General features: G+C 38.5%; 2 protein-coding genes across 3 annotated transcripts; one reads left to right on the forward strand and one right to left on the reverse strand.

Moving 5' to 3' along the window:
• Positions 1 to 1,557: 1,557 nt before the first annotated feature.
• Positions 1,558 to 3,660, reverse strand: beta-PheRS (phenylalanine--tRNA ligase beta subunit). The gene has a single exon (XM_089237801.1). It carries the CDS (start codon positions 3,550 to 3,552, stop codon positions 1,798 to 1,800), a length of 1,755 nt encoding a protein of 584 aa, XP_089093927.1. The 5' UTR covers positions 3,553 to 3,660; the 3' UTR covers positions 1,558 to 1,797.
• Positions 3,661 to 6,296: 2,636 nt separating this feature from the next.
• On the forward strand, positions 6,297 to 22,479 carry LOC149081045 (serine-arginine protein 55-like). 2 transcript variants are annotated; one of them, XM_089237802.1, is made up of 8 exons: positions 6,297 to 6,417; positions 10,529 to 10,662; positions 10,756 to 10,826; positions 12,272 to 12,397; positions 12,638 to 12,722; positions 20,410 to 20,483; positions 20,621 to 20,743; positions 21,824 to 22,479. In XM_089237802.1, exons 2-8 carry the CDS (start codon positions 10,540 to 10,542, stop codon positions 22,143 to 22,145), a joined length of 924 nt encoding a protein of 307 aa, XP_089093928.1. In that variant the 5' UTR covers positions 6,297 to 6,417; positions 10,529 to 10,539; the 3' UTR covers positions 22,146 to 22,479. The 2 variants fall into 2 exon arrangements, with proteins under 2 accessions (XP_089093928.1, XP_089093929.1); XM_089237803.1 differs by having other exon boundaries at positions 6,412 to 6,674.
• Positions 22,480 to 23,720: the final 1,241 nt, after the last annotated feature.

Raw genomic sequence — 23,720 nt, forward strand, 5'->3', positions numbered from 1 at the left:
ACATGTAAGCACGTCATTGTATTTCTAGCTAATTATACAGTAATAAATTGATATGTTTTATATTCTGACTACATTCAGCATCAGGATAAATGATCACATCTGGGTCACCATTTACCTTGATGCCAAACGTAGTCAGAATATAAAACATACATATCAATTTATTAGTGTGTAATTAGCTAGAAGTACAATGACGTGCTTACATGTCAGCAGAACAAGTAAAACTAAACTTGTAAACAAAATATGAAGAAGACTTGAGGAAGGTGCACTATCTACAAGGATTAAAACACAATAAAAAAACTATACATACAAGAAGCATGAGGAGGGTGCGCCATCGACAAGGATTAAAACACACTACAAACACAACTATATGCATAAGAAGCACAAGGAGGGCTCACTACAGAATCATCAGGGGCAGCTTGAGACAAAATCTCTACCTATGGGGAACGTATTTTTGACAATCCTGGCACACCCTCCTCATGATTTATCCGTCTCAACAATTCCTTAAAAAAAATTAGAATTTTTTTGCCCCATTTTCTTGGATTTGGCACCCCTCTCTAAAGCGGACAGAAATCATTTTCTAATTTTTTGCCCTTTCATCTCGGATTTAGGTGCCCGATGCAAAGCGCTGCCTTTATGAATGATGGGTGAACTTGCTGTGAAAGACAAAGATGGTAACGTGAAAATTTCTAGCATTGGAACGGCTATAGTATGAACACTTTTTTTCTTTGGTGACAGCCATTTTCTTCTGTTAAGAGTTTTATACTTTTTCTGCCAGCTATTATTTCCTTCGGCTTCTGGATTGCCATATTTCCTTCTTTTTTTTAACTTCTGGTTATAGTCTGAAGGTGAAATCACCCCTCGAGGTTGCCTTTTCTTGCAAAAGAAAAAAAAATCTCATGAACAACATTGCCAAAAAGGGCTACTATAACTGTTCCCTGACAGGAAGGGATCCAGGATATGTTGGGAGGGACGAATTTCGTAAGTTCTTTGAATCATTCTGTATTTTATATGGGACAGACAAATTTTCCCATGTTATTCGGCTCTTGAGAGTGACGCTCGTTTCTATCCACCCCCACACACACTTGATCCATGCCAGAAGGAAGGCACACATCTTCAGCTCTGAATAGAGTGAAAGCAGGTACGTCAGGTTGCAAATAAAGCTGATGCAGACATCTCAGCTCCAAATGAAGTCTAGACATATCTTCAGCTGCAAATGGACCTGAGGCAGGCATCTTTAGCTTCAAATGAAACGAAGGCAGGCATCTTCAGATTCAAATGAAGCAAAGACGCATCTTCAGCTGCAAATGAAGCCGAAGCAGGTATCTTTACAGCTGTAAATGGTGCGAAGACAGGTGGATCCAGAGCGATGAGTTGTGGAAGCGACTTATTGCGTAGGTGCATTGGATCATCCCATACTTTTTGGTGTAGACAAATTTACCACACATTATTCGGCTCTTGAGAAGGACGATTGTCCCTTTGTGGAATCGAGCTTGGTTCCTTGGCACTAAAACAGAGATCAATTTATTTCAAGCAAAATAAAACAAATCCAGTAAAATATTTCATAATTTAATGCATTGCTTTATTTGTTCATAAGCAATTAGGAATCCATATTCATGAAGTTTTGCCTAAAGCTGCAAGAATTATCCAACAACCTGCAAATATGAATCAAGGCAAATAACCTTGAATGTTACAACTTGTGTTTTATAATTATTAACCACATAAATAACAAAGGATGAAAGCCGATAAGTTATATTTGATATAATTCACAAGAGTAACGTTTAACTGTTCGACAATAAATTATAAAAATGGTTCTATATTCATTTCCAGAGTGGAACACGGCATGTTCAAATCGTAGCCCATCAAAACACTCGGATGCAAGACGCCAAATTTACCAACAGCTTTCCCATGAGCGAAAATTTCAGCACAACGGCCATCGAAAAATGTAGGATCATTGACTGGTTTAATATAATAGCCTCCGTCGCCCGACTCAACCGGGTTTATCTCCAGCAGTTGGAAAATCCTATCAAGGATGCCGTGGATAATCTCGAACCCTGGGGTCTTACTGTAATACACGGCACATAGATGTCTCTCGTTACATGCCCCGACGTCATATTCGCTGTCCTTGAATACAACGTCTGATACCTCGAACAACTTCAGAGGGAGAGGCATCTTCTTGTTAGCGTGAATTGTTTTCAGTATGCCGGGCAGGAGCGTCGTTCTCACTATCTGGAACTCTAAAGTCTTTGGATTTGCGATATGAACCGCTCTGGAAAGCGCATTCGGTTTCTGCAATTTCACCGAGACATCATCTCTGGAGCACAGTGAAAATGTCAGCGCTTCCGTGAAACCAGCCTGTGCCAATTCCAAACATAGCTGATCGGATAGTTTATTGACTGGTAACTGATTCGCAATGGCGACTGTCTTCGGAATTACTTTGAGAATGTTATTATATCCATATGCGATCGCTACATCCTCTATGATGTCCTGTCCGTGTATGATGTCATGTCTTGTAGGCGGGATTTCGACGCTGATCTCCCTACCCGTGCCATCGATTATTTGGACATTTGATATCAGACTCATCTTGGTCAATAGCTTTGCAATATTCTCGGGGGGTTCCTGTATACCAACGATTCCATTTATCAAATTACATTGAACGACTTCTTTCCGATACTTCAGTTCCGGCCACATATGTTCTTCACCCGAGGGATAAATAACTTCGACAGCCTCGCAAACATTAGGATTTTCGCAGTACTGGCTGAACATACAGATAAGGGTATCGAGAACAACCCTGGCTTTGTGTAGGTCAGTGGCAGTGCATTCTATGAAGACGTTCCTTGTGTTGAGGGTGATTTTGGAATGATCGCCATTAATGATAGGGGGCAGAGAGAGGACCACACCATTCTTGTCATATATAACCGGATACACCGGTTTATCACGAATAATGGGCAAGTAGGGCTTGAGGTGGCTGTCACCCGAATACAGCTCCATCAGCTCTGCGGCAGTGTAGGCTTTGGTGTCGTTGAGTGGGACAAAGCTTATGTCCGAAGGGGGTAGGGCAGTATACAGGAAGGGCCCCTCAATGGTGTCTAGGTCATGGGTCCCAATAGCACATAGCGCCCTCTTCCGGCAAATGTTCTGGTGCAGCTTGTCTTGGAGGTCGATGAAACTGTCGTATCGCTGCTGGTTGAAGGTGATGTTCCTCAAAACTGCGCATACAATGAACGGTCTCACTTCAGAAGTCGCTTGATCGACTTTCATGGTGAGGATGCTCTCACGAGGTGGCGTCTCGCGATCGAATCTCGGGACGGACGCCTCTCCTAGAAACACCAGCAGCGCTCTAGAGAGTCCCTCGAGACACAGCAGGTCGTAGCGATTGGCGGGGATCTCGATCTTGTAGACGACTTCCTCGGGATCATCCGGTCTCTTCCTCTCCTTTACGACATCATCCAGCTCCAGACCGAAATCGAAACAGAGATCGCCGAATTCCTCGATCGTAAACTTTCTGCCTAGAGACTTGAACAACAATTCCTCGCTCACTCCAATGGTTGGCATCTTTTTAGTTTTTTTATTATTAGAATATGCTCACAGCTGCAAGTGATCTTTCTCAACACGTTGCATCAGATTCGGATCCTCCACAGGATGTAAACAGACGGGATATACGGTGGAGTTGCCAGATTCGTAAAAAATATTTGAACTTGATATGCTCTGTTCTGTACATAGGTTATTTCAAATAGGAACCACAGTTTTTGCTGCCATCTATCCAAAAACTCCAGAACGTCTTTAATGAATCACAAACAAGAAAAAGTAGGACTCATACTGCTATCTTTTATTGTTCAAAAGATCACGAGACAAAACTATCAACTAGTGCTTTTTTTTCAATCAGATGACAGGAAATTCCAGATATTAAAAAAATTTTCAAACTAGTCAAAGCCGTCCAGAATTTAATGTAAACAAACATGAAGGCCCACACATGGAGCTTATATTACTTAAATAATATACATACCCTTATAACGAACTCCAAGAGACCAGAGAAATCACTTCGTTAAGCCGGGTTTTCCTAGGAATAGGTTTGTTGCGTAGCGTGAACCGAATTAGACTATTTCGCGCCGACAGAAACGTGTTACATAATCCCGCTACGAGTTTGTGTTTTCATAGCGAGGCGCATCAGATCTGCTATATTATAATATATGGCTATATTATAATATATGGCTTTGGCATCAGCTACTCTGTCGTCTGCATGCTCCGGTTTGAAGGGAAGGGAAATAAAACACACAAGAGTGAAGAGAATATCGGCAAAACCGCGGCTCACGACGCATTTGACTCCTCCAGAAGCAGTCGGCCAATCACGCCCGACGTAAAGCGCTGTCGTGAGGCGTATTGTGCTCTGTAGGAAAATAGTCATGCTGCTTTTCTTACAGGTGAGTGGATGGCGTGTCGCGCGGGGCGAATCACGTTGCGCGCGGCACAGGAAACCTGCTCCTAGGAAAACCCGGCTTTAAAACAAAATTTCGTTATAAAGGAATTCCAGGTTTTTGCATTGTTGTTATGTAAAGCCGGGTTTTCCTAGGAATAGAACTTTTTCGCCGTGTGCAGCGTGAATTGGTTGAAAACCTGAAATTCAGGTTTTTTTTACCAATCAGTGTTTTTACGCTACGCGTACTATAGAAACCTGCTCCTAGGAAAACCCGGTTTAAACTTACCTGGCGGATTAGAAAAGTGTTCGTTAAAACGAGATTTTCGATATATCGGTATTCGCTAAAACGGGATTCGACTGTAATATAAGCTTGATGGCTCCGCACATTCGTATAGTCCTCAACACGACGCAAAGCCGGGTTTTCCTAGGAGCAGGTTTTCTGTGCTGCGTACAACGTGAATCGCCCAGCGCGACACGCACCAATGAGAAGATGTAGTACCAAAGTATGACTGTTTTTTTACAGAGCGCAATACAGCTCACGAAAGCGCTTTACGTCGGGCATGATTTAGGGCCGTCTTAGGAGTATCTAGGGCCCCCGGGAAAAGTGGTTTATCGGAGGCCTTATCTGGTAAATCCTAGAAAATTTCAACCGGATCTCATTTTTGTGAGGCGCCCCTCTTCTCTTGAGGCCTCCGGGCTGTGCCCGGGTGGGCCCATGCGTTAAGACGGCACTGGTGTGATTGGCTGAAGCTGGGTTTTCCTAGGATTAGGTTTTTTGCACAGGTGAACCGAATTGGACTATTTCGCGTCGGCAGAAACGTGATCACGCTACGTGTTTGTGTTTTCCTAGCTAGATGCATCAGCTCAGAGAGGCTATATATGGTCTTGGCATCAACTATTCTGTCGTCTGCATGCTCTGGTTTATAGGGAAAGGAAAGAACATAACCGAAATGAAGAGAAGATCGGTGGACAGCGTGGCGCATTTGACTCCTCCCCGAAACAGTCAGCCAATCACGCCCGACGTAAAGAGCTAGCGTGTGGCTTGTTGCGCTCTCTGTAGGAAAACAGCCGTACCGCTTTTCTTTAAAGCCGGGTTTTCCTAGGAGCAGGTTTCCTGTGCCGCGCGCAACGTGATTCGCCCAGCGCGACACGCCGTCCACTCACCAGTATGAAAAGCAGCATGACTGTTTTCCTACAGAGCGCAATACGCCTGACGACAGCGCTTTACGTCGGGCGTGATTGGCCGACTGCTTCTGGAGGAGTCAAATGCGTCGGGAGCCACGGTTTTGCCGATATTCTCTTCACTCTTGTGTGTTTTATTTCCCTTCCCTTCAAACCGGAGCATGCAGACGACAGAGTAGCTGATGCCAAGGCCATGTACTTTATATAGCCGCCCTGATCTGATGTGCCTGGCTAGGGAAACACAAACGCTTAGCGTGATTATGTAACACATTTCTGTCGGCACGAAATAGTCTAATTCGGTTCACGCTGTGCAACAAACCTATTCCTAGGAAAACCCGGCTTTAGATGGCAGCATCTGTTGCATGCACTGTAGCTCAGTGTTGCATGATCAGTTTTACTTTTCTGAAGACGTTTTCATTTCTGCCGATAGATGGCACGACGCTCCTGGTGTTTATAAGTCAGATTAATATTCAAGAACTGAGCATAAAGAAACTATTTGTGCAGACCACCCCCAAAATATTACTTGTACTAAATTTCTGGATCCGATAAATAATCTAATTTTGTTTAAAATAAAAATAAAAACCATGTAATTATGACGTCGCGTCACCAAATCACAGACGTGGACGAATAGCAAGTGGCATAGATTAGTCGCATCACGATCTCGGTAGACTAATCTATCAGGGCACGCTCTCTGGGATCACTTTTTCGTCCCCGTAGCCGCTACGTCTTTTGTAAGTTGCCGTTGAATTTGTTGTATTGGTAAAGTTGTATTTCCTGTCCAAGGTCTATATTTTGAATTTTCGAGGAACAAGAACATACTAGTAAGTATATGTATTACTTTTCCCTCACTTCGCCCCATTCATTGCCCTGATGTAGATGTTGTTTGTGTAATTTCTGTTGTGAAATTGCCCTAAATATGCATTTGCCATTTTTTAGGGCTATAGATAAGCATGTGTATTGAGAGTAGGAATTTGAAGATGCTCTTCCCCCCTATCTGCTAGTGTTCCATACAGATAAGGCTTAGTTGCAAATTTAGAGTTGAATAGATCTCACACACAAGCTACATTGCTGTATATTTGTAGGTATTTTAGCTGTGTTAAAACAGCATTTTAAATTCGCCAGTGATTAATTCTTCTAGAGTTATTGTATGCAGTTTAGATTGTTCTTAGATATCCTTGACCTCATTCAACAAAATGCCGGGTAAATTAGATAGGAAAATACTTTTTTATTGTAATATGTGCATGTATCAAATAACATGGATACTTTTTTTTCTTTCAAATCGAGCACAACTTTTGTCTACCTGTTGTGGGCTAGCGATTAATTACTTGCAATTGAGTTGTGCTAATTGGTTTTCGACAGAAAGTGAGTGTTTGTGTCCCTAACAGTCTGACTGCATACATAGTGTTGTGAATGATTGGATATTTGTGCTGTTGTGAGCCTGTTGCAAGACTTTTGAATGGGAAGATTGACTTAAGTTTGAGTCTCGGAATTGGGAACCATGGTAAACCAACTTCAGCCAATCACCACTGTGGCAGCTGTGGGATTTGTATATTTCCCACTTATGTTGTATATTTCCGTGTTCTGGTAGCAGTCTATCGCTATGGCCACCACAGTGGAATAGAATATACAACAGTAAATATATGAATAAATAATGTATAGAATACATGATAGTAGCATGCGTAATGGTGGTGGGTTGCCATTTCTTCTGACTTTCTAGAAGCTTCCATTATAGATGGCGATTCAAACGAATAAGTGTTTTTCACCCCCCCCCCACCCTGTATTCAGTAAATAGCGTCATTGTTTCCAATTTCCAACGCGTCATCTCAGATTATTTCCTATTACCTGGCTCTAGTTGTTTTTAGCACGTCTTTTCAAATGTTTGAACAGCCATTTGGTTTTTTTTTTAGGAATTTAGTTTATTTTTTAGTTTTAGTGTTAGGATTAAATTTTTTGTTGAACGGTAAGGTTGTATAATTTTTATAAGAATCTGGATACCCAGAAAGTCGGTTTTAATTTTTTATACATAGAATATACTTATTTATACAACATGCAGGACCGTTGTTTATTCAAAAGAGCGGATACCTTATCTTAGTGATATTCTTATTATAGTTTGTTTTTAGCATTATGTTTGCTTGGGCGTCAATAGCGTCCCACAGCCTCTTATGTTTCATATTTGAATGGGTTTTTGTTTTCTGTGCTGACAATTTTTTTTTGGTATCCGTAGTGACCTTGGTAACTTTTGGTCGGGTCGTCAGACATGTTTGGCTCTGAAAAAAATATCTGGATTATACAGCACTTGTTCCTGTTGTGCCAAGTTCAAGGACACATAATTCCCCAAAATCGCAAGAAGCCTAGATTTCTTTTATAGCAGTTTTCTTGAAAGACCTGCTATGTGTGTAGACGGGGATTATGTGGGTCACGGGACCCAGGTTATTTGAAAAATCTGGGTCCTTTTTGAATAAAAGTGGGTCCCTCTCAAAAAAAAAAATTAATCTGGAAACAAAAATTATGCCCTCCCCCCCAGAATTCACTGGTATCTCTATGAATTTTCTTCCAGTGTGCCCCAGGTCTTTGATCACCTGCTTATATTTGTTCGTTGAGATTGAGTGGTGGGTCTTGTTCTGGGTAGAAGAAGGTATCTGTGAAATCAAGTATATTAATTTCTAAAAACATGTTCTATTCAAAGGTTCATTCACTTTCATTGTCTACTAGTAGGAAAAACTTGTAAAGAAGCTCATTAGCACTGAGAATTTAATGTATGGAATTCCACACATGTAATAAATCTAAAACAAATATACAGCTGATCCCGCTTATAGCGCTTCTCCCATTTAGAATGTTTTTCCACTTAGTACAATTTATTTTCGTGGTCCTAAAAATAAGTAATTCTCAGAGATTTCCTGTTTAGTGTTTTCCTATTTATAACGTTTTTGGCACGCTCTGGTTTGTTGTTGTTCTGCTGGGTTGTCGTTGTTCCAGAATATTCGAAGAATTCTGCGAGGCAGTGGCGCTGGTGGTTGTTTTTCAGTGTTCCTAGCGCGTCTTTCAAACGGGTTTTACTGCCATTTTCAAACTGGTTTTCTCTTTTTTCCCATTCTATTCTCTCTTTTTTTTTTTTCTTCCAAATGACGTCACTTAATAGCCGCGCCGTTTTGAAAAACCGTTGGGATAGTTCTTCATATTTTCTCTTCCTTCCGTATATATGATGTAGTGTGTGTGTCGGATTAATTGGAATTATTGGAATTCCGAATTATTTTGGATATATTTTCCCTCAGGTTGTACCTTTAATATTTTCCTATATTTATTCTTTTCCACATGCAGGATGCCCCTGCATCATTATTATTTTATTTATTTATTTTACCGTTGTTTATTTATAAGAACCTGGATTCCCGAAAAGAGAGTCCGGGTTTTAATTTATAATACATAGAATATATTTATTTATACATCATGCAGGACCGTTGTTTATTTATAAGAACCCGGATTCCCGGAAAGAGAGTCCGGGTTTTCATTTATAATTATTTTTTTATTATAATTATGCTTGTTGGTTTTAGCATTTTTATGCTCGCTCAATTCAGCTGTTATTTACGTTTCCATTTCTCTTGTGTTTCATGATATTTTTCATATTGTTTTCTATGCTGGCGATTTTTTTTTCGGCGCTCGTAATGTGTCTAACGGCCTTGGCGACTTCTCATGGAGTCGTCAGACATATTTGGCGCCGAAAAAAAAAGTCGCAGAAAATCGCCAACCTGTCCCCTATACCGAAGCTGTTCCGCCATTTAACTGCCACATATTTTAACACATGTCCAGAGCCCAGGACACTAGGTCTGCCTGCCTTTCCCAATTGCAGCTCTGCATCTATCCTTCAAACTGGTAATGCGTGCATTTGAAGTTTAATGTATGCATATTTGTGTTGGTCTGTGATTGCCATGGCAACCAGAAGTTTTTTCCAAAAGAATAGCCAACTCAAAATTTGAAATCTTTAGAAAAATTTAGCTGATTACCATTGCGCAATCGCAAGTTCTAAACACTGATTTTCACCGAAAGCAAAATTGGGGGGAGGTTATAAGGGGTGTCTTTCCCCACCCCGAGATAGAAAATTAAAAATATTTTTGTAGGGAATTATAATATTGGAATAAAATAATTTCTTTTATATTATCTGTGAAGACTTATATCCTTGTGCCCCTCCAAAAAAGCTGATTCTGTTTACACACCCGTGATTTTCGCAGTGCGAAACGGTGACTACCGCATAGCTAGATGACAAAACTGGATATTCAAGGTCAAGTTTTTACAGATTCGGTTTTTTTCCCCCACGATATCGGGAAGGTTTCACAATTTGAACGGGCATTCCAATCCTTTACGATTTTTTTAAAAACGTGCATTCGCAATATTGAACAAGACGAATTTATGCCATATAAATGCTGTCTTTGAATGCCGGCCGATAGCCACGAAAGTACCGTAATTTCCTGTATGTAACCGGAAGGGAGAAAATCAGCAGGGGTTAATAAAAATCTGAAATTTGAAACTTCTGTACGCGGCCCCTCATTTTATTCTTCAACAACCCACGTGTATATCAATACAGTAGTGTGCAAGTAGTAAACCAGTTTTTCAAGGTCGCACGATCATGATACACGGTAAAAAAAATAGAGTTGGAGATTTTTCTATTTTTTTCTTAGAACTAGGAAAGAATGCGTCCTTTTTCCAAATTCCAGGTATTTGACTTGTTATAACGCATCAATTGCATCTCTGATGTTTATTCGATGTGTGGCAGATTTGTTTGTCACATCACTGTCTTGCATCAATCTGCGGAGATAGGCATTGAAGGCATGTGTGGGGAGGGGGCATGATGGTGATGCCAGTTAATTATGCATATACATTAGATCAGTTTAGATTAAATTTCAAGTTTTTATTAATGTATATTCATTGATGTGCTTTCAGAATAAAAGAAAATGAGTACAAGGATATACATTGGTCGTCTCAACTATGATGTAAGAGAAAGGGATTTGGAAAAGTTCTTCAAGGGTTATGGTAGGATCCGGGAAATATTGCTGAAAAATGGATTTGGATTTGTGGTAGGTTTTCTTATTTAGCTCAGTAGACTGCCAGATACTGTTTTCACAGAGTTGGTTTTTTTTTTCCTCAGCCCTGTTTTTAAATTTTTGTAGGAATTTGATGATTATCGCGATGCAGATGACGCTGTCTATGAATTGAATGGCAAAGAGTTGCTTGGAGAAAGGTAAGATGTTAATTTGAATCGAATTGCTCAATTTAATGAACCTTGAATTTTTTCTTATATTTTCAAGTCTTAATTATGCATGTTTTGGTGCAGTATACAATAAATATTAGGATTTAATCTTGTTAATTTTAAATGCTTATGTCACTGCTGCGAAGTCTCTGGGATTTCTACTCCATCTCCCAGACTCCGGAAAAATTCTTATACACTCGACACTCATTATAACGATCCCCATTGTCCTATGGAAACTGGACGTTATATTAGAAGGTTGTGATATCGAAAGGAAAAACATAACACTTGTTAAAACTAGGTTTTTTAGAATAATTTTTTCTCCAATAACCAGTATGGTTTTCTACCTAATAGAATTATTGAATCTGCTCTTTTAAATTTTTCCGAGTATGTCTACAAGAATATTGACCAATCTAGAAAAATAATAGGCATCTTTCTTGACATAAGAAAATCTCACTAATAGAACTCATATGAATATTGATCTTTTAACAGCTCGTAATTGGTTTATTGCTAATCTGCATATCGATATTTCCAAAACTAAGTTTATCATTTTTTCCTTATACAATATTTCACATATTGACTGACATAATTTTTCATGAACCAATTTGTATTAGTAATAATTCATGTGATTATCAATGTATAGAACAAATAGTCCATAATATACCTAGGTATTTATATTGATCAAAATCTAAAATAGTATTTTAATCATTTAAAATCAAAACCTTGTTTCATTTTATACAAATTCTTCAACCTGAAACAATATGTGAACCGATCCTTTCTTGTTAACCTATTATTCAATGTTTCATTCACACTTACTTTATGGTCTGCCACTCTGGGGAAGTGATTACGCCACCAATATTGCTCCCATTATTTCTTTACGAAAAAGGTTATTAGAATTTTGGCAAGCAATTACATCACTCCAACAAGTGAACTTTTTCTTATATTAAGCATATTTAGATCATGGTTGTCTTATTCTAAGTATGGATAGTTTCTTGATCCCAATATGTTATATTTCTATGTGTCAATTGTTAGAATTCACAACCCCCTTAGATAAGCTGTTTTATTTATTCTCAACCTTACCAGATAAAAACTGATACCATAATCTAGAATTGTCCCTTACCAATCAATTTTGTTGAGATTTGATTTGACAGTAGTAAAGGCAGGTAATTTACCTTACTGGTTGGCGTTTTGGTGCTAATTGGTAATGGCTTGCACGGTCCGTTTTTTAATGGGAAGAAATTCTAAAATTTTACTTTATTAATTAAAAATTCCTACACTTTTTTTCTTTAAAAAAAAATCCTTTTATATTCATTTTTGTGTGGAATTTGGATCTACGTGAAAATCTCCCTAATCCTTATTCTACAAACTTGGCAGCTATGTTTATATTTTGTGTTCATCTTTTATTTTAAATCTTTTTATTCATTCGTGGTTATTTTAAGGGTGACCATTGAGCATGCACGTGGTTCTCCTCGCGGAAGTGATGTGTATAGCCGGAGTAATCGTAATTACCGTCCCATGCAGAATCGCCGCCGTCAAGGTGGTGGAGGAGGCGGTGGCCGTGACAGGTCAGTACAATTTGAATCTGTTTTATTTCTAAGGATTAGGTATGTTGAATGATAAATTGATTCCTTGCAGATATTCACTAATATTTTAGGATATAGTGAAATAATATAAATTCATGAGTTTCGGATGAGACTGCTCTATCACAGCATCTGCTGAGTTGTGATTGAATAACTGTGAATCTGTGATTAAAAATAAATAGAATGTTAATGTAGTCATGAAAAATCTTAATTTTTTTGTAATAGGAATTACACTTCAAGATATGGACCGACGTCCAGAACTGAATATCGACTGATTGTCAAGAACTTGAGCAGTCGTGTAAACTGGCAGGTAAGGCATCTTCCTGCTTTGTCTAAATCTGAGAGATATTTTTTAGAATTTCAGGTTTTATGACAATAATGAAAACAAATTTCTTTGCATATTGATTCGCTCAAGGGTTCCCCCCTAGATTTCAAATCAATATGGTTTAAGATAGCAAGCAATAAGATGATTCTTTTGATCATACCATTCAATCTAGCTTGATAATGGTGGTGGTTACTCTTGGTACTGCAACCCTGCCTGTACATAATAAGCAGCAAGTTCCAGTTCCAAAATCTGTGGTTCCTAAAGGCGACATGCATTTGGCCTGTTCGAGCCAGACAGTTTCCTGGTACCTCAAGCAAACTAGAAGTCGCCAGCCAATACTGTAATCTTGAGTGCTTGAATCGCCATTTAGAAAGTCTCGCTGCTTCCAGCATGGATTTGCCAGCTTGCGTTTCTGATTGACGGATATCCAGATCCACCAGATGTCCTTGTTCATTTTTCGTTTGGTGATATGGCCACCATGTTCTGACTTAAATCCATGATCGCAGATTAAACTGCTAGTTCACCAGATGGTTGAAGATTGATATATTTTCATAAATTTCTTTACTTCTATATTGGTAATTTGTTTTTGATATGCTTATGTCACAGGAAGGTATCAGTGAGAATGGGTCTTTGAATAATCAGTCAGATTGATTCGATCTCTAACTACGATGTATTTAAAAATAGTCCCACAATTTTTAGGGAAGGGGGAGAAAATGAACTTTTCCCAGAAGTGATCTAAAAGGCTGTACTGCTGGATTATGAATGTGAATTCTGTCCAAATATACTCAAATAAGATATAGTCTGTCAAAGGTTTTTCCCCACAGACAAAGGCTGTATAAGTGGTAATGATTTTAAAGAATTCCACAAAAAAAGCAATACTATGGGGTTGGTCATAGCTTTATTATATGTTTAGTTCTTTGTATGTTTTGTATATGCTTATGTTCCGCCTTCAATGAATAGATCAAAGTATTGTATCAGTTTTTATTTTATTTTTATATCTGTATTAACCCAAAACTTATTTCATTGCACAATAATTCTATTCATTGAAGACTGGATATTTGTTTGCAAATGTCACGTATCAACTGACTTAATATATTTTTTCTCAATTTGTTACATTTCTTTCAAAAGTGTGCCAACCAAAAAGGGTTTGGATGGTCGTTGTAGAGAATGGGCACGTCCACACACGGTTTGGTTGGCTAGCCAGAGCTCAGGTGACAACTGGTTAAAATGGCTTAAGCACCTGCACGTACAACCCTACCAACTGCGTACTGGTTGCGAGGATGGAGTTCCGATTTATGGGTTTTTGTCATATAATCCAATCGGCTTCAGAATATCACAAGATGAGGCACTTCTCTCGCAAGTACGGTTATATCCTTGGCACAACTCTCGTATCCCTTTTGATCGGAGGCACTCTCAACCTCGCAGGGTTATAGAATGGGTGCTGCCACCCGGTGGTGGTGGCAGATTCTCTAAGAAAACACCAACTGGTTCCACACAAGTCCATAACATTGGTGCGCTTGGCAGCACTCTTGGCAAGAGCAAGGGTGGCACATGGTCGTACCCTCATTTCCATTGACTATTGGTGTATGTTGGTACTTTTACTCAGGTAGGGCCATAGCATTGTTTTTGTGTATGTTTGCATAACGTTGCGCAAAGTTAATTTCACTTCATTATGTTATTATAGTTTTATCAATTTAAGTGTTCATCTATAATCTGTGTGTTCTCTTTCAGATATTAAGAGCCATTTCTTCTATAAAATGTTATTCCAGGGCTTGACAAAGTCCTGGTCGTCACGACAATTAAAAACATTGGATTGAAATTCTCTGCACATGAGTAATCTGGAAGGGGAATAATATAAAATTTTCAGAATCAATGTGTGTTGTCATGTTCAACAACACAGAAAGGTGACTGAGTCCAGGAGAAAAGTAAAAATATCATGTTTCTCCTTCAGAAAAAATGTTCTTTTTTTTTTTGTCAAGCCTTGCATTATATCAGAAACAATAGCTCTGTTATTGTAATGATACCAGACTTATGAAATTTTTTCAATGACTTATTGATTCTGACTTGGAATGTGGCCCCAAATATTAATTTCTCTAAACTCTTATTTGGAATCACATTTCCCTCTGGTTCATTTCGTGCTCCCAGCACAGTGATACCTTGGCTCGCAAAGTTTTTCTGTCTCAGCTAACAAATATGTATTTGACTAATCAACATTTTCTGAAGGGGGAATGCACATACTAACAGAGCTGCCAACTCTCTGAATTTAAGAGGGAGACTCCGATTTTGGCAGACAATTGGATATTCATGAGCTTTCACATCCTGGTGCAATGACTACCATCATTGTTAGGTAAAACACCCAGAGGGCAGCAGTGGGCATTTCTGTCGAGCAGCTATAAAAAAAAGTATTGGTGACCACATTTAAGCAACTGGCAAAGACGTGACTTTGTTTGCGAGTTCATTCGCAATCAATTATCAGGGGGGGATGACCTTGGTTGCAGAAATTCCTGTATGATCCTTATTGTATTCCATTAGCAGCCACGTGATAAACACAAGTTTTTTTCGTCAGCAGCTTTGTATTTTGACGTTTTTAATTGTTTCCTCTGATTAAATGTCATCAGAAAGAAAATACGAGTTCATATAGGCCTACCCGAGATTATCAATCACTGATAGCATTCACAAAAGGAAACTCATGTTTTATAAACAGTGTAGATGTGATTTCTATGTTCTACATGGAAAGAGACATTGAATTATATTCTGCTCAGGGGCAATGCAGAACCTGCCGGGGGTGTGGAACTTTTTCTTAATTGATTAAAAAATTATCTAATTTCCCAAAGTGGGCAATATCTCCCTCTCTCCTGGTGGGCGATAGAACATACTGATTTAACATACGATCCTATGGGTTTACTTGAGTTGGGGGGCGATGAGGAAAAAATTTCTGATGAAGGAGGCGATGGAACAAAAAGTTTGGGAGACTATGGTCTGGACATTCGAGTAACTTATATATATGCAGCTGGAAAAGATAGAGAAAAATAGCTGACTATATATCGCATAGCACACAACCTCGCAGGTTTTATTTTTCCCACTATTGTGGCTCATAAACGAGACTTGTTTAGCATAGATAGTGTTAAGGGTTTTTTTTATCTACCTTTAAATTCTTCGTCCAATTGTGAAGTCGTTTATCTCAGCCTTCGGTTAGTATTTTTAGTGATTGTGAGTGTTTTATTGAACTTTAAATTTTGGGTAGTTTCTGGAACGAATTTTTATAGGCACTTATGTGGAAAAGTCCCATTTCAGCTAACGAATGTTATTTTTTGGAACAAATTATCTTTGTTAGCCGAGGTGTCGCTGTATATTGATATCCCAAAAAATAAAGGCCCCAAAGCAGAATATGCCAAAATCTGTGACATCACAGAACATTTACTGCAAAAAAAATCTTTAAGAATTTTAAGAAAGGTGTAGAAAAAATATATGTGGAGATTTTTACTGCAGAACATTTCCATTCAACCGAGGGCTCGTTGCAGAACATTTTTTGGGGGGGGGGGCCTGGTTATCCCATACCAGGCAAAATATGGTATATGAAGAAATGTAGCATTGTTTCAACTGGTTTAAAGCTTTTTCTCTAATGCAGTGATTCCCATGCCATAGGTGTGACACCACCTCATGGGGAGATTAATGAACTTGGGAGTTTGCGATTTCCAAAATGTTTTGATTTAAAAAATTTAATTTCATCTTTCTTAACTCAAGACATTGTATCATGATTTGATATATTTTTAACTCTCACTTTAACTGGGCTGTTTTGCATGTGTCATATTTGGTCGGTTTAAGTTGGAGCACAAACCACTTATGTAGAGAACCTCATATGCCTCTTTGTAATAAATGTAACTTTACATTTAATTCCGTTTCCAATATAAATTAAAATAGTACTTGATTTCGTGTGCTATGTGGCAAAGCAACAAAAAAAAAATTTTTAATTTCTAATTTATTTCTGTTTGTGGTCATGAATAAAATCATAAATTGAATTTATCGCAAACAAATTTTCATAAATACTATGACACTTGTTTGACCTTTTTCATTTCTAAAAATGTTTGTAAGGCTAGGATTACATTATAACCGCTTGATAAAATCCCTTTTATAAAACTTGAAAAATTCAACCGATATATGGTTATTGGTTACATTCCAGCAAATTTTATAAATGGACTTTTATAGTGTAATCCTGACCTTATATGTAGAAAAAGGTATGAAAATTTCTTGGTGGGGGATGTTTTTCCAGTGAAGTTCCACACAAATGCAACTTCAGTTAAAAATGGGTTTTAGAAGGCTGAAGGCTTGCTGAAAACTGTATGATTCTGTTATCTTAGAATTCTAATTTAAAAAATATACAGGGTGCACATCAGGGTTTAAGCTACAGTTGGATTTTTTGCGAAATGCGAAAGAAAATCGTAGAATGCAAAAAAGTAGTAGCCGCATTTTTCACGTACAGGAGATATGCAATGAGTAGATTAGGGGTCATTAAAGTATTACGTTAGCATCGGGGGGGGGTCGGATTTGCTGACTTATGATGCCAGGGAGGGGGGGGGTTGAAGGTTGCTTACGTCAACCATCTTTTTTGAAGATATGAAATATTCTAAGCTGCTGACAAGGGGTGGAGGGGGTCAGTGTTTTGCTGACAAGAGGGGAGGGGTCAAAAATGGCTAAAAATCTGCTGACGTAATACTTGAATGACCCCTTAGCATTTTAGCATTTTCCTAAAGCTTTCGCCCCATTTTCACTTTTTTGCGAAAGGAATTTTTTATCCAGCTTAAACTCTGGTGCACATATATATGGAGCTAACTTCTCACACTGCAAATTACTGGCTTTTTTGCAGTATTTATATTTTTCTCAGATTTTTTAATTTAATTATGTCTGCAAATATTGCACTTGGAAACATGGAATTTTTTTGTAGGCCTTTAGAAAGATGAGGCAATAACTTTCTAATTGGGTTTTTGAGCACGGAGTGTCCATATATTGTCTTTCTTTTAATAAGTATACAACCCCTTACAATATAAATGACTTATCTGAGGTTAACACACTTATTTAGATAACCTTTTTCTAATTGGAAGTATGCCTTTATAGCAGCATTTCCCAACCTTTTTGAAGTTTATGGCACCCTCAGAAATAACATTAAAGACTTGGCACCCTTCCTTGAATACAAAATGCTGTTTACTACAAAAAAAATCATACATCAAAATTTTGTTTAATTAATCATTAATATGAAACTTGTGATTGATGCTTAGAGCACAGATACTTGAAATCAGGTCTTGCAGTCTATTTCTTGACCGATGTCATCACTAGATATGACAAGCATCACACAAACAAACTTCGTTATATTCACATATACACTCGCATTCCGGCATGTATGAATTCGTTAGAAATTCCGTAGAGGAATGTGTACTAGTTTCATGTATGGTTGAGGAGTAGTAGTAGTCTATTTCTTGCGTTGTATTTTATTGTCACCATAGCAGAGAATTCTTATTCACAGATATAATGTTGGAAAGGACAAAAGTTTGTAATTGTTTTCTTAGATTAGGGTAATCCTCTCGGTCCAAGCCATAAATCAGCAACCGACGCCTCACTCTTTGTGAACTTACCTTTGAGTGTGGAATCGGCACAAAAATCAATAAATTCATCTCGTTCGCAAGCAGTGGAATTTATTTCCTCCGTACTGTCTGCGAAATCAAATGGTGAGATAACCCAATCTAGATTCTCAGTGGAAAGAGATGAAAAGTACATATCTATTGCATCTTGCAATCTTGATTAGCGTTGGCAAATGAGGTCTTTCAGCTTAAAGTGATGTCGCTCTCTGCTGTTACTATGAAGGTTTCAGCAGCTGGCTGATGCAGAGATAAATCCAAGAAAGAAAATTCAACTGTTCTTGCAGGGAATCGGGGGGGGGGGCTTTCTGCTATAGATGGTGTTGGCTGAACTAGATCGTACATTAGGGTTTAAGCTACAGTAGTATTTTTCGCAATATACAAAAGTAAATCTTAGAATGCAAAAGTAGTAGTATAGCCACTTTCGTAAAAATGCGTTCAGGAGGTACAGAATGAGAAGACATTCAAAGATAAATCATTCGCATTGTAGCATTTTGCTGAAGCTTTTCTCCATATTTTTGCTATAGGAATTTTTATCTAGCTTAAACCCTGTCGTACATGGACAGCCAGACCTAACTCAGGCCAAAGCTCACATTACTGACACTGCCACCAGATGATTACTTATTCTACGAGTCTGTAATGCATGAGAGGAGAGTAATTTGCATTTTTTTTAAAAAATGTAAGACCTTAAGTGTGGACTTTCATGTGCTTTTTATTTCGGTTTGCCATTAATTTGCAATGCAAGGTGTTGGCTATGTACCCTGTGTGTGTGTGTGTGTGTGTGTGTGTATATATATATATATATATATATATATATATATATATATATATATATATATTATATATTATAATCATCCGACACAGATCGGTGCTTTTCTTGAATTTCCTTCTCTTAATTTTAATTCTAATTACACTGTCTCGCTTAAAAATATCAACAATGTATATGTATTTTATACTGTCTTGGGAAATGAATTGCCAGTTTTAACAACTGACAGTTGTCTTGCAGTGGTTGCAATGCAAAACCAAAATGACTGTGCTTAGAGTGAATCACAGGAATAGTCGGTAGAATTAAGCTATATAGTAGCAGCTCATTTCCCAATGCTAATGTGTTTCAGTTTCTCCACTCTAGAACAGGGGTCTTCAGCGCATTGCCCTTGAAAGCTCTTTATCATGGCCTGTTGATGATTTTTACCTTGAAAGGCACATCAAAAAATTAATGAAGCCTATAGGGCGGTGAACTAGCTATGCTGTAGTATTTAGATTATGTCCTGATTCACAAAAGCTGTGCGTGTGATGCATTTTTAAAATTTAGGGAGCAACTACCGCTCTGGTTTCATAGTCATTTAAAATGGTTAATTTTGTCATTTGTTAATATCGTGTATTCTGATTCCCAAGAAATGCTTCTCAATACTACATTTTTGATTGTCTTGATCTCAAGTCCTTGAGAATCTGGATACCATTTGTAAAATCATAAATGCCACAGCACGTGGTGCTTCATCAAAACCATTGATGGGGAGGGCCAACAATGGGTAGGAGGTTGCAGATGCCTGTTCTAGAAATTGCTTTGCGCATCGTCATTTTTGAATGAGTATATTTGTGTATTTTATTTCCCACCCTATGGTTTCATTTGTAGGCATCGTTTGCTTTTCGCCCGCTAACTTCTGTCAAGTTCAATTGCCAGTCAAAATTTGGGCTCAGAATTTTTCTGGCGGGTTGAATGGCTTTTTTACCTTGGAAAAGACTCATAATCTCAAGCAAGCAGGCTGCTTAGCCTCTGGAAAGAAAAAGAAAAACTTCGCGTTCATTAGATCTGTTTTTAAGAAAATCCTTATTGCTGCTGAACAAAAATACTTATGAACATTTCGAGGTCTCTGGGACATTGGCCTCAGTACTGCATTAGAAACACAGAGTTCGAAAGATGCATGTTTTCAGATGTACATTTGTTTTTTGGCACTAAATTTGAAGCTTTGTATTTTGTATTTCGTTGAATTTTGCTCAGTATTTTTTTTCTTCTTTTCTTTTCTTTCTCCTCAAACAATCAGGATTTGAAAGATTACATGAGACAAGCGGGTGAGGTGACATATGCAGATGCACACAAAAACAGACGAAATGAAGGGTGAGTATATGACCAACATAAATTGACTATTTGCAATATTTTTGCTTCAACTCTTCGTTTGTTCATGGCTATAGTTACAGCGAATATACAAATTTTCTTGGCTATGGTTGAATGTTTTTTGTTTTTCTTCCTCTTAGTGTGGTAGAATTTGCCTCTCTGAATGATATGAGGAATGCTCTGGAGAAGTTGGACGATACTGATTTGAATGGTCGTCGCATTCATCTGGCTGAGGATAAAACGGCTCGCCGTTCAAGCCGCAGGTACGGAATTGTTACTTATCTGTGTTTGTTATTTATTTATTGGGTGTTAGCTACAAGTTTCCACATTGTACAAAACCCATATTGTGTTAGGCTGGGGGAGTATACAATGAAATCCTGATATAACAACACTGCAGACTTTTGTTGTAAAAGGGGGGGGGACCTATAAATCTCTCTCTCTCTCCCTCCCTTATATTTTCAAAAATCCTTTATATTTACTTTTGTATGGATTTAGAAAACCTCCCTAATTCTTTTTTTCTTCAAAGTTGGCACCCCTATGCTTTTGTACAGTGAGAAGTATCATTTCGACCTGGGGCTACATTGTCTTTACACTGTGCATCTTCATATATATGTATCTTCATCCACATAACATCTTCATGTGGTTTTGCTGACTTTGTGTTTAATTTTGGTTGGATTTTAACTTATGTGCTGTCAGTTTGTAAGAACCCATCTGATGTCTTGTATACCAAAAGACATAGTCTTCTCTCCTGCATAGGTGCTAGTAGGAAGGAAAAAAATGGTAGCTGTACCTGTGCTCTAGCAAAAAATAGGCTGGGTCATATATAATGTGGATTCTCTTTTATAAATGCTTCAGGCTTTTATCTATCGGGGAACGATTGCCACTCTTATGTAAGACCCCCCCCCCTTTCCCATAGATAGAAAGATCAGAGAAATCAGCCGAGTGTTATTGTACTGTTGGTATATATTAAGACTACCTGTCCTGCAAATCATGAACACTGATTGTTCGAAACCAAGCGACAATAACTTTGGAAAGAAAAGAGGAATCTAACCACCAACCTCTCACTGTCTGGGCGAGTGCCCCGAGCTACAGAGGAGAGACATTTTCTAACCTTAGAATGATGTGTTCTTTGAACTGAATGGCACTGCGTAGTCGAGTCTTCTCTGTAACTGCTCATAACATCGGCCTCCATAGGAATGTGACTTTTCTTTCCAAAGATATCTTTAGTCAATTGTAATTTGTATTAGCAGAGGTTCGTTTCATTTGTATTCATTGTTAGGTTTTCTGAAGAAAAGTTAAGTGTAATATGCACCTACATCGATTGGTCTTCTTTTGCGATCTAGATCTAGGTCAAGATCAAAGAGTTCCAGATCTCGTAGCAGGAGCAAGAGCCGAAGGAGCTCTCACAGCAAATCCAGGTCTGAATCGAAGTCTCGGTCAAGATCTAGATCCCGCTCTAAGTCCAAATCACAATCTCGTTCCAAGTCGCCATCTCCTCGCCGAGAGGTCAAGTCTAAGTCGAAGAGCCGTAGCGTCAGCAAGGAGCGCAGCAAGCACAGCCGTTCCAAGTCTAGGTCGAGGTCGCTCGACCGGGGCAGGTCTAGTTCTCCCGTTAGGTCTGATGGAAAAGCTGACGATGCTTCTATCGATGATAAGGATGATTGAAGCAATAAGAAACCAGGAAGTGACTTGGTGTAGATAATGTTGATTTCCTCCCCTCTTTTTCTGTTTATTATAAATATTTTGTCATTTCATGTGCAACACATTGTCATCTTTTTTCTTTTCTTTTTTTTGTTAATTTCATATAATCATATCCAGTTATTACTTATCTGATCCAGTCTTCTCGCCTCATTAAATTTTACATTCAGATGTTTTCTCACATTCATGTGTTAAATGATAAGGATCGTCAATTTATATATTTTGTTCGCCAGTACCTACAGTGTATGTGAACCTGTTAGCGATTGTGGTTAAAATAAAACTACATTTTATTCCTTCTAAATGTTATTATTGTTTTCCCATTACTTTATTGATTTGACGAGGAAATTTTCAGGCTTCTGTAGCTGTCATTTTTTCTCAAAAGTATGAAAAAAGAATTTTTCTAGGTAATGATCAAAACTCCCTAGTTACCCCAGAAGATATAAAATCGAAAATTTCAGTTCTGATGTTTCGTGGATTTTTCCCCTGAACCTATAGGGGCGAGCGATCTCTTCCCTGGTTTGATGGAAGAAATACTTCCGAGGTACTTCATTGGGCCCCCCCCCCCCCCCCCCATTGAATATATGCTGTTTGAATTCACTAAATGTCAGGGGCCTGCACGGATTTGTTTTCGCTGAGTTTTCTTTAACGTAGAAATGAAACGAAAAATAGCAACGTAACTATGTTTCAACTATAGAAATGATGATTATTCCAAATAATAAAACTATAGAATTATTCGCAAATCGAGAGAGTCCCCACAGATAATTTTCTCTACTGACTCCACGTTTGGTAATGGCGGCCCTGGAATTGACCTGTTCCTGAGAGTCTAGTGAGTAGTAACATTCTATTTTGGACTTGAAATCAGTTTAATATTTGGATTATATAATGCAGTTATTAAAGACTATAATTAAAACCATAGACGGATTAAGTGCAACCGATTTTTCAGCTAATTTGGCCTATTTCGACCATTTTTAATGACTGAACTTCAAGGCTCTAGTCAATTTTTAGACATAGATGGCAGAACCAACAATTTAAATCAAACAGTGGCAATATTCATTTTACGAGTTCACGCTGGGGCATGGGCGGATACACGGGGGGGGGGGGGGAACCAAAGGTGAAGTTGACTGATCCAATGTATATATGCATATATGAATTGACATTGTGCGCCCCCCCCCCAGACTTCCAAGTCTATCTCAGCCTATGAGCTGGGGGTCAGTGCCGTCTTAATGCATGGGCCCGACCGAGGGCCTCAGAAAAATGAGAAGTAGAATTTTTTCGATCACTTGGCCGGGGAGCCCATGATGCTCTTAAGACGGCCCTGGATCAACACCACCTATAGAAGGCGGCCTCCGCACGAAGCTTGTGACCAAACTGAAGGCGGCCATCTCACCTATACCCATTAGATATACTTCAGAAAAAACAGTAAACATGGCGCATGCGTCGGCCTGCTATATCCCAGTCGCGTGAGATGGTCTTCATTGACATCACTAGCTTCGTGCGGAGGCCTTTTTCTATAGGTGGTGTTGCTCTGGTGCCAATTTCTTT

Source organism: Pholcus phalangioides, unplaced genomic scaffold (genome assembly GCF_987345545.1).
Source record: "Pholcus phalangioides strain wild (caught in Gottingen) unplaced genomic scaffold, Ppha-v1.0 ptg000010l_1, whole genome shotgun sequence".
Lineage (NCBI taxonomy): Eukaryota > Metazoa > Arthropoda > Arachnida > Araneae > Pholcidae > Pholcus > Pholcus phalangioides.